Source organism: Protopterus annectens, chromosome 1.part0 (genome assembly GCF_019279795.1).
Source record: "Protopterus annectens isolate FY-2018-M chromosome 1.part0, PAN1.0, whole genome shotgun sequence".
NCBI classification, from domain to species: Eukaryota; Metazoa; Chordata; order Ceratodontiformes; family Protopteridae; genus Protopterus; species Protopterus annectens.
The window spans coordinates 384,469,813-384,489,686 of NC_056725.1; the positions used below are offsets into that span (position 1 = coordinate 384,469,813).

Sequence of the window (19,874 nt, forward strand, 5' to 3'; positions counted from 1 at the left end):
AAAGTGGGCTTCTCTCCCAAAATGTTATACACTTCCATAGACCCCTTTAGCAATACCCAGTTTTGTTGAACAATACTCTTTATGGCTTCAGCAGACTGATTGTATTCCAATATGAAGGCCCACCCACAATTGTCATTGTTTGTGCCTTCATGTGTGTAAACCATACCATCACCCAGTAGGGGTTTATATTTGATACCCCACTCACTAATAACGTATTCAGACACCTCCTTTATCATGGAAACAGGATATCCCCGTTTCTGAAACATTTTACCTATATATTCTCTTTCTTCATACTCTGAGGTCATTCGTGCTGCCCTTATGCATTGACCTTTTTAGATGCTCTTCTTTTGTTTCCACAGATGGCAGCTGGAGTACTCCAAATAGGAGTTGCTGAATGTAGTTTTCCTGTAAATTTTAGATTTAAATCCAGTTCCAGAATGTTCTACATAGGTGTCTAAATAAGCTATACCCTCTTCACTGTGGGTGTGTGTAAATTTTAAGTATGTACTGGACTTGTTTAAACAGCTCACAAATTGCTCGATACAATCACTACTACTATCCCACAGGACAAAAATATCATCCAAAAAATGAACGTAGCATCTAATGTTAGGCATAAATCTACTACTAAAAATAGCTCTGTCTTCCCAGTCCAATAATACAAGGTTGGCAGATATGGGGGCACGTGCTTCCCCCATAGCCACACCTTTTGTTTGCTTATATAGTTCACCTTCAAAAAAATAAAATTATTGTCTAATACCAAGGATATGAATTCCACTAGAAATTGAATTTTCTCCTATTCCATACCACTATATTTCCTTATACTATTGGAAAAGCTTTCAAGCCCTTCATCCTTCGGAATGCAGGAGAATAAGTCTATGACATCTGTGGTGAGAAACATTAAATTCTTATTCCAAATTTCAGTTTTCAATCTACTTAGGAAATCCCAAGAGTCCTTGATTAAGTGTTGTACTTTGCTATAAATATATTTCAAGGACCTATCTATCATTACCCCTAGTGGAAAAGTTTTTGATTTATTACCAGATATAATACTCCTAAATTGGGGATCTGTTACATTTTTATGTATTTTAGGTATAACTACGATAGTGGCCAATATTGGATGATCTACCTTCACAAAATTATATATGCGTAATTCTAATAAGAACTCTTCCAGATATAAATCAATCCGATGATGAGCAATGTTGACCTCATTTTTTGAGATTACTTCGTAGGTCCCTGTACTATTCAAGATTTCATACATTTTATTATAATATTCTCCACTGTCATATAACACTACCCCCCCACCCTTATCTGGTTTCGTAACACGTATATTACTATCATTACTTACTTGTTTCAAAATCTCCCATTCATTGCAGCTCAAGTTATTCCTATACCTGTTATATTTATGCTTTTTCTGTAATTTATACAATTCTTTAGAAATAACCCTTTCCAATGTTACCAAAGTCAAATGTAAAGGAGGGTTAAACTTACTTTTTTTCTTTAACGCAACACTTGTGTTATGGTTTGACTGTTCCTTGAAATAAATAGCTAAGTTAAGCTTCCTTAAAGACAGTTTTAGTTCCACTGAAGTGTCAAATTAAATTCAGTGGCTGGTACAGATTTCATACCCTTGGAAAATAGGTCAAAGTGTTCCTTTTCAAGCTTCAGTGAAGTATAATTGTAAATATTCACAGGGTATATATAACCCCTTTTTTTGTATTATTTCTTCATTTTGCTGCTCACTCAGTACCTGCCTTAATTCCTCGGCTTCCATCCTGGGGCTTGTTTCTCCCAATAATTTATTTCCTTTCCTGACCTTCTCCTGTCCTGATGGTAATTCCCCCTTCTCTAATCTCCCTGCCAAAAAAATTATTGTAGCACTATATTTTCTTTGTTGGTCATGTAAACTTGATTTCCATTTTGGTCATCTTTCCTATAATATTGCTTACGGTTGTTTTTACTAATTTTACTGTTATTATTATCACTCCCCTTGAAATTCCCCTTCTTCCAGGGGTAAACATTATTTGTTTTATAGTGCCCTAAGTCTTTTTTTACATTTCTTCAGCATAATCTTGTCGCATTTCTTCTCAGTATATTCAAATTGCTTCCTGTACCTTCTTTCCCATTCAAGAAATAATAAATTATTAGTAATAGAAACATTTAACTTTTCCATTTCTTCAATTAGCGTACATAGCTTTAAAGCATTACATCTTATTAAAAATTAATTTAAACTATATATACTAACTCCAGAATCGCACTACAGTCGGGAAAAGGGCATATAGCTTCTACTTACCTTATACACACTGCCACTACTATGTTGAAATTTAGCAATGTAAGGTGTCACTGTTATGAATTTTAGTCAAGTGAATTTTCAGTTTTATGAACTTTAGGTTATATAGTTTCGGTCAAATGAATTTCAGTCAAATGAAATTTTGATCATATGAAGTAGACCTATATATATATATATATATATATATATATATATATATATATATATATATCTATCCATCTATCTATATCAGTTAAAAAATAAGAAAACCATTGGTGCATATTTACAGACAGATTTGTTTACACATTGGAAATATCGCAGAGGTGGCAAAGAGTTTCATATGTAATCTTAGCGGAGTTGTAGTAGGATAGGGGGATAAGAGGTGTGAAGTGTTGATGTAAGAAAAGAGGGACACAGTAAGCAAAAGCAGAGTAAGACTAAATAAGTGAAAAGAAAGGTGGTTACGAGTCAGTGTAGCTCAGTGTGATGAACGAGAAGAGAGTGAAGGAGTGTGAGATACGGGGAGTAATGTAGAGGTGAGTCATGTGGGGTAAGAGCAGGAACATTCCCAGAGGGTTGTGAGATGGGAATGAAGCAGGGTCTTAAAGGGAGAGTGGTTGTGGCTAGTACAAACAAGTGGGGGCAGCGATTTCCAGAGGTGAGCTAGGGAAAAGGATAGTAGGTGCTTGCCTGGCGGGCTAGCATACTTGTGCAGTTCAAGCAAATTCTGGTTATTGTATCTTAGAAGTCTATCAGGTAGATGAATTTTGAGAAAGGAGGCACGGGAGGGGCAGAGAGAGGGACTGAAGATGAGTTTATGGGTCTGAGTAAGTTGAATGTAGGTAAGATGGTTGGTTAGTTCTAGCCGATTTAGTTTCTGGAGGGCATTGCAATGGTGAGAGGAGGATTTATAGCCGGTAGCAAACTTAGAAATTTTGTTACAACAGGAAGATAGTTTTGTCTTTAAAGAAGATTGGAGGTTACTAAGAAGTGGAGCACCATACAAGAGAAAAGGAATGAGGTAGGTGGCAGACAGTACAGACTTAGTAGAGGGAGCGAAATAGCGGTTTTGGTGGTAAAGCATGCCAAGTTTCTGGTTGGTTTTCTTTATATCAGCTTGTAGGTGGGTATCGAATTTTAACTGTTCATCAATAAAGACTCCTAAAAGCTTTAAATGGGATACTACCTTGACAGAAATACTGTGTTGGCTAGTAATGGAAAATGAGTTTTTATCTATAATGGTCCTTTCTGAAGGGATAAATACCATGATTTTAGTTTTTTGATATGTTGAGTGCTAGATGGTTATCTAACAACCAGCATTCTGTAGAAGTGAAAGCATCCCGAGTTAGTTTTTAAGAGAGTGGAGGTGGAAGTGGCAGAGCAGAAGATTGTAGAGTCATCTGCGTATTGAATACGTTTAGCATTAGGAATGTTCTGGTGGAAGTCATTTATGAATATGTTGGACAGTAGGGGGCCTAATGTGGAACCTTGGGGTACGCCTGAAGGAGTATTAAGGAAGGAAGAGGTGGCATTTTTCCATTTGACAGCTTGTTGCCTGTCAGACAGGAAACTAGAAAACCAGTTGATAGAAGAGTATGATAGGTTCAGATTAGAGAGTTTCAATAGGAGAAGTTATGGGAGATCGTACCAAAGGCCTTGGATAAGTCCAGGAGGAGGACAGACACTAGGCAACTGGAGTCCTGAGCTTTATTGACGGTTTCAAGGAGGGAGAGGAGAGCGGTGGAGGTATTGTGGCCAGGTCTAAATCCATGTCATGTGAGGGTAAGCAGAATGGTTGTCTGTGAAGTAGGGTAAAAGTTGTAGATGGATGCACTTTTCTAGAACTTTTGAGATAGAGGCTAAGATGGCGATTGGGTGGAAATTGGGAGTGACGTTGTTGATGTTGCCCCCTTTACGAAGGAGAATGATAAAGGCCTTTTTCCAGAGTAGGGGTTCCAATTTATTAGAATGGAAATTAAAAAAGGTGATGGCATCAGCAGCTATTTTTAGGAAGTATGAAGGAAGGTCATCAGAAGCATTTGAGCATGGTTTCAGTTTCTGAAGGAGTTTTTTTTATGGTGGAGATAGGGATAGGTTTAATAGTGAAGGAAGGGGGTTGGGAGGTGGTAGCGTTTGGGGAGGAAAAGATATGAGGAGGTGGAAGTAAAGCTTTGTTGGGGAAGAATGTTGTTAGTTTGGCTATAAAATCAATAAAGAAAGAGTTAAATTGGGTGGCTAAGGACAGGTCAGAGGCATTTGGGTCAGGGTAGGGGTTATCTCTTTTAGCAAGATTGAGGAGGGTGGTGATATCATTCCAGAATCTTTTAGGGTTGGTCCTGTGGTTATTAGTGTGGAGAAGTAGGATTTACAGTCGGTTACATTAAGTTTTTTTAGTTTGTTGCGAAGTAGCTTATATTCATTCAGGGTCCTGGGAGTTTTATTTTTCTGGTAGTGTTTCCAGGCTTTGTCACGGAGATGCACGAAGGCTGTACTTTTTTTGGTTAACCATGGGACAGTTTTACTTTTAATTCTGTTGGTTCTGGAGGGAGCAAAGCTATTTAACAGGTCTATGAATGTAGTACTGAAGTAGGCTACAGCATTATCTAGGGAGAGGGTTTTTAGGGGGCTATAGTTTATGTACTTTAGAGAGCTAGAGAAGGTGTCAGGGTTGAAGTTTTTTAGAGAGCGGATGGAGATATAAGTGTGGGATAGTTGTAAGGAGGAGGGAAGGGGACGAGCAAAAGGGGGAAGACAATCACTAAGACAGTCAGGTAGGATACCACTATCAGAGATGTAATGGGGGTGAGAGACAAGAACCCAGTCAAGAGTAGTACCAGAGGAGTAGTGCTTGGAGGGCCTGGTAGTGGAGTTAATTAGTTGTGAGAAGTTGTATAGGTTTAGGTTTTGTGAGGAAGTGGGAGATTGAATGTTGGTCCAGTTAATATCAACGTCACACAGGATTATGGTCTCATTGTTAATGTTAGAGGAGAACCAGTTGAGGATATCCTCAAGAATGGGGATATTGTCACCTGGGGGAATGTAAAGAGTGGCTATACATATGTGTTTGTTTATATTCATCTGAGGAGGGCCCGAGTCAGTTCAGCATTGGTGAATTGAGGTATGGATTTAGTATAGGGAGTTACTAAAAGGGAGGAGGAGTAGAGAAAAGCTACTCCACCACCTTTTTAAAGGGTCCTGCATTTTCTAATGATATTGTAGTTGGGGGAAGTGATTTCGGGATCTTTTACGTGGGGCTTTAATCATGTTTCAGTGACAGACAGGATATCTGGGTAGTTATGATGAAGCCAGGCATGAAGTTAGGAATTTTGTTACATATTTTGTTTTCAAAATAGTGAAAAGAAGGGATTTTCAAGATGAGGAGGGGAGAAGGTAGGGGGGTGAATTTGACTGATGAGAGGTAGAGGAGCCAAGGTTATGGTGAATGTCACCAGAGAGAAGCGTGGTAATAAGCTGACAGATGTGGGAAAAGAGGAATTTAGAGTGCTTAGTGTCATGTATGAGAGTCACGTATTGTGTTGTAGTAGTGTTGTTAGGGATTGGGATAGAGAGGCTGTTGACAGGAATGAGTTTATAAGGGAACAGGAGGCTGTTATTGAAGAAAGAGAGATAGGGGGATATAATGGTTGTGGAGTGTTTGATATATATGGGGTATGGAAAAGTTGTATGAAAACTAGGATACTGATTAGAATTCGGAAGACTGGTGAGAAGGTGAAGGTAGGATAGGAAGAGAATTAAAAGAGGTAGAGGTACAAAGGAGGTAGGTTTTAGAGGCATGATGGTTTTTCAGTATTTAGAGCTGGAGGGATATGTAGTTGAGTGGAGAGGAGAATGGGTAGGTTATTAGTCAAGCTAGTTCTAAAGTGGGAGGTGGTTACAGGAAGTGGGGGGGATTGAATGGGTGGGATGGCAGAGCTGTGAGCTTGTGAGTGGATACTTTAGGGGTGGGAGTGGTTCTATGGCTATAAGTTTAGAGGTGGCGCCGCGGGCAGGGTGGCAATTGGGAGCAAGGTAAGGGAGCAGAGTGAAGCCGGAGGGTGAACAGAGTGGGTAGAGCCAAGGAGAAGGAAGGTGGCTTACCAAAAACAATCGGTTTGTCAGAGAAAAGGTATGGAGCTGGAGAGGAAGCTAGGAGGGAATTGCTGGGTTAAATGCAGAACAGCAGGGGTTAAACTGAAATATGGAAAGAAAATGCTGGCCAAATGCAAACAGAGCAGAGGTAAAACCTATTAGATTGGAAGGAAATGTGCTGGGGTGAAGTACTAACACAGATAGAACTGCATAGGTTAAGTTTAAGCACAGGGAGTGGGTAAATACTGCCACCTAGCGGCGAAATTGTAAAGTACAGCTTGGAAAAACCAGAAACAGGCAAGAAAGTGAGTAAAAGATCAGGAAGGAAAGTAGAATGCAGTAGGCTGCTAGTGAACACGTGGTGGAGTACTAAACTAAGTTACTGATAGCCAAAAACTGTAGAACATATACAACAGATTGCATTACATACACGCTGTTGGTCTCGGGGAAAGTCTGTATGTTTAAAAGCACTTCTGAAGTCCCATTTTGGTTGTTCTTTCAAGGAAGGTATACCTGGGTGACATGCAGTACAGTAGGAAGTGCCCGGCAAGGTAAACACAGCACTAGCAAGCCATCTTCTTCTTTTGGATTTTCCCAGTTAGGGGTCGCCACAGCAGAACCCCGGTCCCCAATGATTGGCAGTACATTTTTTACGGGAGCCAGCTCGACGCCCAACCTTCAACAAAGGCACACTCATTCTACACATGTCTTTCAAATGCCACTCAACCGCGGGGAGGACATGCAGACTCCACACAGAAGGAGCTCCAGCCAAGAATCGAATGGGAGAACCTCTTGCTGTGAGGCAACAATGCTACCACTGCACCACCGCGGCTACAGCAATAGCAAGCTACAATGGAGAGAAATAAAATATACAATGCTTTTAATGTTATGCCAGTAAAAGGAGAAGAACAGCTAAGTAGTACAACAGAATTGGTAGAGAACGGGCAAAGGTTAAGTATACTGAGAGTGTGCATGTGTATAGGAAGTGATTCGTAAAGAAAAAAAAGAAGAGGAGAGAAAAAACATATAATACTTTTAATGTTATGCCAGTAAGAGGTGAAGAATAGCTAGGTAGTACAACAGAATTGGTAGGGGATGGACAAAGGTTAAGTATACTGAGAATGTGCGTGCATATAGGAAGTGATTCAGAGGGAAAAAAGGAGGAGAGAGAGGTACAGTAGAGGGTGAAGTAACAGGGGAAAATAAAGGTAGTGAATTAAGAAAAACTAGGACAAAGGGAAGCAGAACCTTGACAAAAAGTTGTAATTATGCTGTTACAGCAGTTACAATAAAGTAAATACAACAGTAATTGAAGGGTTACAAAAATAAAGCACAGCAGCAGTTATAGCACAGTAAATGCAGTAGGATTGAAGGGTTACAACTTAAAGCTCAATTAAAACATTGATTTATACACTACAATTACAGTAGAACACACTTAAGCAAAATGATAAAAGGATTTACGGGCTAAACACTTAAAACAGCCTCTGACACTAAAATACAGCAATAATACCACTGGTTTGAACACAGGTAACACAAGCAGATAGCTGTAGCCATACAATGATGGTGGCTGGTTGCATGTATTCAGAGCAATACGCATAACCACTATTAAGCACATTCACATAACTAGCCCCAAAACCAGTCAAAATAGTGTAGAGCTTAAAACAGGAAAAGATATTTAAAAAGGTCGCTATTCATAGTTAACAATACAAGTCTGGGTTAGAATACCACTCACTGACGAGCAAACCCAGCAGCCTATGGCAGGACTAATCAGAAATGGCTCAGGGGAATTTTAAAAATGGCACCACAGGTAGTAGCATCACTATATATACTATGGGGTTGAAAAGTAGGTAAGAAAAAGGGGAGGGGCAGGGAGATGGGCAGGCGAGAGGAAAAGGTAACAGAAAGGGGAAGGGGGTGCGAGGCATGAGGGAAGCTGAGAGAGATGGGGCCAAGGAGAAGGAAGGTGGCTTACCAAGAACAATCAGTGTATCAGAGAAAAGGCATGGAGCTGGAGAGGAAGCTTGGAGGGAATTGCTGGGTCAAATGCAGAACAGCAAGGGTTAAACTGAAATTTGTTAAGAAAATGCTGGCTAAATGAAATGCAGACAGACCAGAGGTAAAACTATTAGACTGGTAGGGAATATGCTGGGGTTAAGTACTAAAACAGACAGAAAGTACAGTTGTGTACATTTACCATAAATGTAGATGTTCGAGTGTATTCACTGTTGCAGTTATTACATTTGGGTGATCTGCTGGCAGATTGCCCTCAGTCGGCCTGATTAACAAAGTCTTGGGTCCTGCGTCAGTTGCTGTCCCTTCTTCCATGATGTCAGGTCGTTAGGGATATAAAACATGCAGCTGATGCCATTACATCAGTTTTTCTTGCCCCAGATATCAGGTGCCCCCCAAATGGGGAGCAAAATAAAATTAAAAACACAAAGGTATACCTCCAACCAAAAGCAAATACACCAAAAAGGCTTTTAAGCATAGTAAAAGAAAGTAGAGGTATAGTAAAAGAAAAACAGAGGGCTGGAGGGAGGGTAACCTGGACTGCAACAGTGAATACACTCCAACATCTACATTTATGGTAAGTGTACACAACTGTACTATGTTCTTCGTGTTTCACTGTTGCAGTCATTACATTTGGGTAGATTCACAAAGCTATGGCTGGGAGGATGGATTTATACAGCAGTAAGACCAGCTATAAGACCCTGCAAAACAGCAGTGGCAAAGCCAGCTCTAGATTTAGAGAAAATTGGTAAGTGATCATGCTTGGTGAAAGTATGAACTGAACTCCAGGTAGCAGCATCTAGAATATCCTGGTAGGAACACCTCTGAGAAAGGCTGCAGAAGTAGATGCAGCCCTGGTGGAATGAGATCTGATCCCCTGGGGGATAGGTTTTCCATGGTGCTTATAGCAGAAATGAATGCAATGGCTTATCCATTTAGAAATGGTTTGTTTTGAAATAGCCTTCCCCTCTGCCCCTGCAGAAAATGCCACCAGCAGTTGTTCAGATTTTCTTCGAGATTTAGTCCTGTCCAAGTAGAATCTAAGTTGTCTGTGCACATCCAATGAATGCAGAATCCGCTCTCCCTTGTTCTGTGGATTGGGAAAGAAAGTTGGCAAATGAATGGACTTATTAAGAGCCACACTGGATACCACCTTGGGCATGAAGGATGGATTGGTCCTGAGTGACACCCTGTCCGCATGAAAGATGATGAAAAGCTCCACTGCCATAAGGGCCTGTAATTCAGATATCCTTCTAGCTGAAGTGATTGCTAAAAGGAAGGCTGTTTTCCAAGACAGAAATTTTAAGTCTGCAGTAGCAGCTGGCTTGAAAGGAGGTAGAGTGAGTTTTTCTAATACAAAGTTAAGGTCCCAGGCAGGGGTTGGAGCTCTCCTGGGTGGTCTCAAGTTTTTGGCTCATGTGAGGTAGTGCTTGAGCAGAGGATGAGAGAAGAGGGGAGGTTCTGTGTTGTAATGAGCTGAAATGGATGAGGTGTGGATTTTAATGGAGGAAAAAGACAGGCCCTTGTGAAGCATCTCAGTTAAGTATTGCAAAATCTGAGGTAAATTGGGCGCTGCTGTGCTCATCCCTTGAGACTGATTCCAGGCACAGAATCTTTTCCATTTGTCAGCATAAGATTTTCTAGGTCTTCTCGCCTCCAAGATGACATCCATCACCGGTTTGCTGAGGGATGCTAAGGGTGATTTTAAGGGTGAATTTAAGTGATTAGCCAAGCTGCAAGTTTCAATGTTGGGAGCTGAGGGTGCAGAATTTGGTTCTCCTGCTGAGACAGTAAGGAAGGTGTCTCAGGCAGGTGCCATGGAGAAATTTGTGACACACTGCGCAGGAGTGGGTACCAGTGTTGGTGTTGCCAGTCTGGTGCAATCAAAATCATTTTTGGTTTGTCCTGTTTGACTTTTAGCAGAACTTTGGGGAGTAGAGGCAGAGGGGGAAAAGTGTAGACTGATAGGTTTTTCCAGCTAAGGACAGAGCATCCACTTTCCAGGCTTTTTTGTGAGGAGTTCTTGTGCAAAATTTGTCCAACTGGTAGTTCTGAGGGGAGGCAAATAGATCTATGTCTGGGCTACCCCATTTGCGTGTCAACATGTTGAAAATCCATGGTTCCAGTCTCCATTCGTGTGGGTCCATGAGATTTCCACTTAGTTCGTCTGCCAGAATATTCAGTTTTCCTGGCAGGAATTGAGCTTGTAGTTGCACTTGGCAGCTCAAGGCCATATTCCACAATGTCATGGCTAGTCTGCAGAGGGTGTAGGAATGTGTATCCCCCTGCTTGTTTATGTACCACGTAACAGTGGTGTTGTCCGTCTTTACCAGTAGTTGTCCTGGATGAATGCAGCCTTTGAAGGCTGTCAGAGCAGTCTGTACAGCTAACATTTCTTTTTGATTGATATGTAGGTGCATTTGATTTGGGCTCCATTTGCCCTGAATGTACATCCCTGCCAGATGAGCCCCCCATGCATAGTCTGATGCGTCTGTAGTTAGGGTTTGGATGGCAGGGGGTAGTGTGAATGGCAGTCCCTTGTCTTGGTGGCAGGCTTCTGCCCACCATAGCAACTCTAGGCGTAGGCAAGGTATGATAGTAATCATTTTTTCCAGGCTGTGACAATGTTGACTCCATAAACTTTTTAAGTACCACTGAAGTTTCCTCATATGCAGTCTTGCATATGGAATTAGAAGAATGCAGGAGGCTGTGAACCCCAAGGCTTGCAGTATTTGTCTTGCAGATAGCAGGGTTTTTGTGGCCACCTGTTTGAAGTAAGTTACCAAATGAATTTGCTTTTCTAGTGTGAGGAAAGCCATCTGGGCAGTTGTATTCAAGCTTGCACCCAGGAATGTAATCTGCTGAGAGGGTACCAGTTGTCATTTCTTTTCGTTTATGGTGTACCCTAAACAAGTGAGAACCCTTTTTAAGTATGGCCTGGTTTTCTGCCTGAATTAGACAATCATCCAGGTATGGATATATTTGAATATTTCTTTGCCTGCAAAATGCAATTACTGGAGCCAGGCACTTTGTGAATACCCTGGGTGCAGTAGACAAGCCAAAGGGCAGTGCAGAGAACTGATAATGCAAGTAGCCTGCTTTGAAGCGTAGGTATCTTCTGCAAGATTCCCTGATTGGGATATGCACGTAAGCTTCTTTCAAATCTAGAGTTGCCAACCAGGCATCCTTGCCTAGCATAGGAAGTAACTGGTGAAGAGTCAGCATCTTGAATTTTGGAATGTCCAGAAAGGTGTTTAGAGTAGACAGGTCCAGAATTGGATGCCATGATTTGTCTTTTCTGGGTACCAGGAAAAGTCTGGAATAGAAACCTTGTCCCTTTTCCTCTTTTGGTACTAGTTGAATAGCCCCCATGTTTAGGAGGGAAAGTACTTGTTTCTGAGCCTCTGCCCACTGATTTGGGGGCAGGTCTGGCCATCCGTTTGGAGTTGGCAATGTGTGGAAATGAAATCTGTATCCCTGGGACACTATATTTAAAACCCATTTGTCCTGGGTTATGAGTTGCCAGTTTTTTGCATGAAGAGCAATCTTTCCCCACAAAGGGACGGCTGAAAGGTAAGTGCTTGGTAATTTTAAAGGAAAGTCATTAAGACTGTTTACCATGGGGGGGGGGGTCTTGTTATTTCCAGATTTGGAAGTGGAGGCACCCCATTGCTTAGTTCTGAGAGTCCCTTGGGACTGAAACCTGGTGCTTTTGGTGTTTCTGGGTTTGACTTGAGTGGATCTGGAAGGAGCTGGAAAGGACCAGTTCTTAGTAGGCCAGTGCCTACTAAATCTTAGAGGTTGCACTTGTAAGAAATCTTTCACATTTTGGATAGATTTAGCTTTATCTTCCATCTTTTTTAGAACTTCTTCAGTCTTATTGCCAAACAGGCGGTCCTGATTTAAAGGAGCATCCAACAATTTTGCTTTAACATGATCAGGCAGAGATTGCTCCTTAAGCCAAGCATGCATTTTAAGCACAGACCCAGTAACAGCAGCCCTGCAAGAGGCCTCTAAAGAATCAAAATCACATTGCAAAGTATGTTTTCCAACTTGTTCAGCTGAATGCAATAAATCCTGTAAATCTTTATTTTCCACTTAGTCAGAAATCAACATCATTTTCTGTTTAAGCAGCCCAATGACATGTTGCTGATATTTTAACATATGAAATTGGCAGTTTAAAGCTCTGATTGCCAAGGTTGCAGAAGTATAAACTTTTTTAGCCATCTATCCAGCGCCCTGGAATCTCTATCAGAAGTGGTAGGATTTTTAGCAGTAGAAGCCTTAATGCCCTTGGGCCCCTGAGATATAGTTTCTGGGTTCGCAACAGGATTTTTGAAAAGGAATTTGTGGGAGTCAGGAACCCTATAGTATCTGTCAGGTTTACTAGGAGGCGGAGGCAGGGAATCAGGGACCATACTGGATTCTGAAAACACATCAACAATGTTGAGTACAGGAAGTATGGCCAAAGGCCTATGCTGAGGAAGAAGAAGGAACTCCCTAAGCCTCTTTTGGATTCAGAAAATTCCTGACCCAGTAGAAATACTGCCTTAAGGTATGTAAAGTTTCCCCAAAAGAAAAGCCCTCAGGGGGGGGAAGCAGAGGGAATGGAATCCTCTGCATCAGAATCCTCATAAGTAGGTATGGACAAATCCACGCCATTAGAAGAGTCAGAAATAACAGAGTCCTGATCAGAAGATTCATAGTCAAGCTCAGCCCTAGGCCTCTTAGAAGGGAGGGGGGTTGACTACCCCTGATTAGAGTAATTAATTCTTCAGCCATTTTGATAATTTGTTTTTTAGGCATAGGGGCCTGAACATGTGGCCTGGGCGTCGTTTTTTTAGACATAGATCGAGATTTAGGCCTTAGTATTGAAGGTGGAGTCAGTTTAATATGCAAGTCTGTAGGCCTGAATACACCCTCAGAAGCCGGTGCCTGCACAGAGGCTCCGGACTCATCCAAGGTAGAGACATCCGCGTGTTCCATAGGTGAAGCATTTTGCGGCATACCGGACTCCGAATGGGTCTCAGTAGAGGCCTGCGAATCAGAGGTAGTGGGTATCAGGGGCTGTGAAAGCACCTCACTGAGTACCAGCGAACTGACGACTGACTCAGGAGAAGCGTCGCCGGCAGTTTTGGACCTCGACGGCCTGTCTCTGTCTTTTTCTTTGCATTTTTTCAGAATTCCAGTAGTCGGATGGCTAACCAAAGTCATTGCTGGATAATTAAACCGAGAACCAAAATATTTAGAGCAAAAATGTACCGATGACGGATAGTGCGCTGATTAAATAAAGCACAAAATCGACAGCAAGGTCAGGGCCTAGGCAAGGAATTCAGTACAAATGAAAATCTTTATAAGGTATTTGCTTCCCACAAGTAATGCAATTATTAACTTTTACTGACATCGATAAGGAGCAAGAAAATGTTTCCCCAACGGGGTACTTAGCTTTAAGTTGAAGACTTCGGTTCTAAAACTCGAAAACGAAAATTTCAGGAGTCGGCCGACCGGCACTTGCGAACTGCTTCTGCTTCGGTCATGGCAAGAAAGACTGATGTAATGGCATCAGCTGCATGTTTTATACCCCTGACGACCTGATGTCATGGAAGAAGGGACAGCAACCGACGCAGGATCCAAGACTTTGTTAATCAGGCCGATTGAGGGCAACCTGCCAGCAGATTGCCCAAATGTAATGACTGCAACAGTGAAACAGGAAGAACATCTGCAGAGGTTAAGTTTAAGTATGGGGAGTGGGTAAACACTGCTATCTAGTGGCAAAATTGTAAAGTACAACCTGGAAAGACCAGAAGGGCAAGAAAGTGAGTAGATCATCGGGAAGGAAAGTAGACCACAGCAGGCTGCTAGCGAATGCGTGGCAAAGCAATAAACTAAATTATTGTTTACCAAAAACAGTAGGACATATCCAACAAATTGCATTACATACATGCTGTTGGTCTTGGGGAAAGGTCGTATGTTTAAAAGCATTTCTGAAATCCTGTTTTGGTTATCCTTTCAAGGGAGGTGTGCCTGGATGATATGCAGTACAGCAGGAAGCGCCCGGGGATATAAACGCAGCACTTGCAAGATGCTGTTAGTCTTGGAGAAAGGCTGTTTGTTTAAAAGCACTTCTTAAGTCTTTCAAGGGAGGTGTGCCTGGGTTATATGCAGTACAGCAGGTAGCACCAGGGAGGTAAATGCAGCACTAGCAAGATGCTTTTAGTCTTGGGGAAAGGCTGTATGTTTAAAACCACTTCTGAAGTCCCATTTTGGTTGTCCTTTCAATGGAGATGTGCTGGGTGATATGCAGTACAGTAGGAAGCTTCCGGGGAGGTAAACACAGCACTAGCAAGCAATGACAGAAGCCAGCAGCCTATGGCAGGACTAATCATAAATGGCTCAGGGAAATTAAAAAAATAAATAAATATATACATATATATATATATATATATATATATATATATATATAAATACACACACAAAGTATTAGAAATAAAAAGGGACAAATACTTAAGATCCATAGCATTTTATTATTTTATAAAATAAATGACCGATTTATCTAGTTTTAATTTAAATAAAGATGAAACCTCAGAGCTGAAAGACCTATCTTCTCTTTTTATTGATATCCAAACATTAAGAAATTTCGTCCTACAAGCTGGACTTCATCACAATGAAGAGTTCATGCAACACAACTCATTTATGACAAATAAACCCTTCACACGTAGGGAAGATCACAGAATACCACTGTTCAAAATTGACATCAGTTAGTTAAACATCAGCTGACAAACATAATATGAAAAATGTAAACAATACATTATGTTGAACAATTAAAAGACCAATCTGCCCACACCAATTATTTGAAAAAAGCCAATAACTGGCCTATAATACAGTAATTATACAAATCTTAAAAAGCCATGCAATCAATAAATATAAAGTCATGTCTGGACATAAAACTTGCATTAAATATTGAGACTTTAAATATCAGCTTGAAATCACAATAGAAAGCTCATGAAGCTGGCATAATGTGTAACCCAAACTGTAAATAAAACTTCCATAGATACTACATGATTTACTGGAAGTATATTGTAACTAAATGGGGGCACCTGAATAATATAGAATAATAGAAAAATGAACCATATACTATGTAAAAAATCACCAATATAGAGAATGTTCATAACATAATTGATATAGAAAACTTACAAATAAGAACAATGCTTTTAAACAAAGAATGCTGCTGATAGAAACCATATCATTCTAACCCAACCATTGGTGGAACTGGTTTTGAGCTGCCACCTTAGTTCTTTTTGTTCCAAAAAATTACTTAAAAGGACCACCCCTCATATCCAAAAATATGTCTACAACATAAAATTTAAACCTGTGGGAGCTCATGGTCTTGATATGTTTGTAGAATGCATTACGCTCATCCATCCTCATGATGTCATACATATGTTGATAAATTCTTATCCTACAAGGTTTCTCAGTTTTCTCAATATAAAAGTGGCACACTTTTGGTATTGTGCCACATATACTGCACTGCCACTTAAACAGTGATATATTTGACTCAATTTAATCTTGCCATACCCATGATTAAAAAAAGAAGACCCTTCTAAAATGTGGCAGCACCGCTTACATTGCCTACTTTCCTCATACTAAAACAACCATGGGTAGTTCTCACTTTTTTTCTTTCAAAGTTTTAAATCAAAATTGAGGGTAGAACCCAAAGCCTGGAATTGTTCCTTGTTTGCTAAAAAAAATATTCCAGTTTTGACCACCACCGATCTGATGGCAAAGAAATCAAGATTGAGAATTACTGTCTTGTTGTATCTAGCTGTAGTAGCTGACTCTAAATTGTTACATAGGTTAAGATTTTCCTTGCCTATCCTCACAGGCACTTAATCTCGTAAAAAATATCACTGATAAAACTGTATGGGTAGCCATGTACTTCAAGCATCTGTTTAAGTTTACTACTCTCTCATATAAAAATTTCCTCCTGCAAAATCTTATGTGATAATCTAAACAACTAGCCCTTAACTAATGCTTTCTTCTGATGTATCAGGTGCCAACTGATAAAATGTAACAAGGAACTGGAATAAGTTGGCTTTATATATATATATATATATATATATATATATATATATATATATATATATATAGGATTCAAAGCAGTAACTTTCTCTATTTTTAGAAATTGTTAAATCCAAGTAATTGATTTGCTAAAGGAAAAATTCATAGTAAAAATCAAAAATTCTGTGGCACCATTCAAATAGTCAAAAAAATGCATTTAACTTCTCTAAACTACCAGTCCAAAAATTATAATACTGTCAATATAACAACCATACAGTGACCAAAACTCCTTGAAAGGGGATGAAAATTTGTAAATGTATTCCCATTGGGACATAACTAGATTGGCAAAAATCGAGGAGCAGGCAGCACCCATTGCTATACCTGTCTATTGTCTGCATTGCTGCCCATGCGACCTTCTTTTCCACAAAAAAATCATGTTTTTTTGTTGCCCTCCATACCTTACAACAGCTCTGTTTCCTTTTAGAGTAATCATACTAGGAATATAAATTATTTTATCATTTTCTAGTATTCAAAATAATACTGCATTCCCAGCTCCCTATCCATAATACCCTATTATCTAAAACCTTTGAAATACCTTTAACTTCTTTACAAAAGTTTTGTATTAAATAATCTTTAACACTCTCTCTTTCAGTCTCTGTTCTGAATAGAATGTTCACTTTCTTTTGTGTTTCATGGTAAAAAGTCTTAACATATCTATTCCATGGATATATATATCCTTACATATGTCCTTTTTCTTTTCATAGTTTCCTAGAAAAGTCTCTAAACCTGTAGCTGTTTCAAAGAAAATTTCATCATATTTTTTTTATTAATATAAATGCTTTTATTCCTAACGGAACACTTACCATGTCCCATTTCTGCCTCATTCCTTCTCTTCTTTACCTTGTATGTGTGCTACAAACTTCTGTATTACTGAATCCTCTGTTCTCCTATCTTCCTGTTTCTCCTCTGTCTTCTCCTTCACTGCTTTTTCTGTAATTCCTCTCCTTCTCCATCTCAAACCCTTTCCACCTCTTCTCTCCATGAAAGTTCATTTACACTATCTGGATCATTTTCTTTCATTAAATTCACCAATATGTCATCCCACAACCCTCCCAACTGTAGGGTTGTAACCATAATTTCTTCTTTTCATCACTCATCTATGGTTGAACAACTAAATATTTTTGGGGAGAAAATATCCTCCAAATAAAAAAAAAATCTCTGATCTTTTTCCCATATCATGTTCAAACTCCTTTACACAGCTGGCATTTTCCTCAGCTTCTCACTCTGCCTCTTCCATTTTGCACCCTTCTCCCAGCCACCTCAGTGCTAGGCTTGGAATATATGCACATACATGTTCGTTGGACTAGCAGACTGCGAAAGTGCTAACTAGTAGTGGAAGTTCCCCTGGGCAAATTTCCCCTTTTAGAATAAATACCACCTCAGATATCCTCTGAAAAGAGGCTACAAACCTAATGGGACTAACCCAGTCAACAAAGGAAAAATAAAACAAAATAAAATATTAGACACAGGATTATAAGAGGAAGATGCAAATAAAGATAACAAGTTGTCTCTTTTTAGTGGACTGAACACTTCAATCTTATGCAGCAAAGAATCCAGAAAGACAAGGGTTCTAAGCTTGTGAGCAGTTAGCTTTAAGCAAACCCCTTTTCAAGCCTGGGTATTGCCCAAATTCTTCAAGTCTGAAAGTCCAACAATCCACTACAACACCACACAGCATGGAACAGTGAATCTGAAATTGCAACATTACTTCTGCATAGAGGAACTAAAGGGCAAGTTATTGTGTATTCCTGAAGTGCCACTACAGTCACACAGCTAGAAAATTTTTAAGAGGTTAAATCACAATGTTGTAAACAGTCTAGGTCAAGTTTAAATTGCTCTGCCTTGAAAAAAAAAAGGAAAGAAACAAAATCTTCATTCAGCACCCTTCTTGTAAACAACTCAAGACTTCTTCCTAGTGCATGGAGTTAAAGTATCAGTTATTACAACCATTACTTTTAATGTAGTTACCATAACATTAAGAAGCATTACCAGAGGAATGCCCAAAACTATGGTTACCTTTTCTAATTCTTGTAAGTAAACAAGTGAAATATAGCAGGACTTTTCAAAGCATACAAGCACTTCTTCATCTCGTTCTAATAAACGCACGCGGGAGGCAACGGATGTAGGCTGGCGTTCCAATGAAAGCCCTGTAGAGAAAATTAGCACATTGACAAGATTTAGTTTTAATAAAGTTACAGTACAAGTCCATGTGCTACAACAATCTGCACAGCTGAACAAATCTATTTCTTTGACTTAGTATGTGGGAGCTCTACAAACTACTCCAGCAGAGCACAAGGTACCATACGTAGCACACTGGGACAAATTTCATGTATCTGTGTGTGTCATCTGCATAGTGAAGTCTCCTTCTGTCATATGGCCCTTCAATATTTATTAATTATATTACATAATCATAAATGGCTAGTATGAACTAAAACCTGACTGGTAGGGATGCTCAGTATGACAAGCTGAAAGCATTATATTGACCTCTGCTACACACTAATTAAATGGTGGCAAACAAATTATTATAGCCACTATCACTAATGAAGTAGATTGCCAAGAACAATTACTTCCTCACTGGTCACATGGAGTGAGGGCGACAAAATTTCAATATTCTAAAACGTTATATATTTATTCCTATAGAAAGCAACCCAACTGTTCAGGGAAGGCATTCCACTGGCACACTGGAAATATTGCAAATAGGATATGCCTGCATACTTTTTACTTATATTTTTACGTCAGAAGATCAACAGCATCTGTTTCTTCAGATCAATATCAGCCTTATATATAGCACATCACAACTTTTTGCAAACAGTGAAGTAGAAAGATGTCAGCTGGGAACGGATCCCTTATACAGTTTGAGAGTGCATTTTATTAAGGATGATGTTGAGAGAAGGGTCTGACACTGATGTGGACTAACCTGCCAGTTTACGTTTCTCCAAACTGCTAGGTCATTGAAGTCAGCAATATATACATAAGATCATATTTACAAGGCTCTATCTATACACACCAGACAGACACACACACACACACACACACACACACACACACACACACACACACACACACACACACACACACACACACACACACACACACACACACACACACACAGACTGCTGTGGGATTAGAAACCTTGCCTATCTAGTTATACAATCTAGAGGATACAGTACTTAACACAAACACCACTGAACAAGTCTAGGTTTTATAGAATGACAGTGCAGTGTACATAGGCTTAGTTTCTTGTTCTGTGTTAGACAAGATATTGTGATGTTGACGTTTTGGTGCAAAGTCACATTTATTGATATGAAGTGCAACCATCTGATCAATAATAAATGCATACTGCTGACTCAGATCAGCTATACTGTCATTAATGTTTATTGCAGAACTGAGA

The 19,874-nt window shown here is 39.8% G+C and overlaps 1 protein-coding gene across 1 annotated transcript in view; it reads right to left on the reverse strand.

Annotated features, from left to right (window-relative positions):
* TTC7A (tetratricopeptide repeat domain 7A) overlaps nt 1–19,874 on the reverse strand; it is a 2,391,665-nt gene that overhangs the window by 2,055,211 nt on the left and 316,580 nt on the right. The window contains exon 4 of the mRNA XM_044060227.1: nt 18,500–18,630. Coding sequence (XP_043916162.1) covers nt 18,500–18,630 — 131 coding nt within the window. The remainder of the gene's footprint in view (nt 1–18,499; nt 18,631–19,874) is intronic.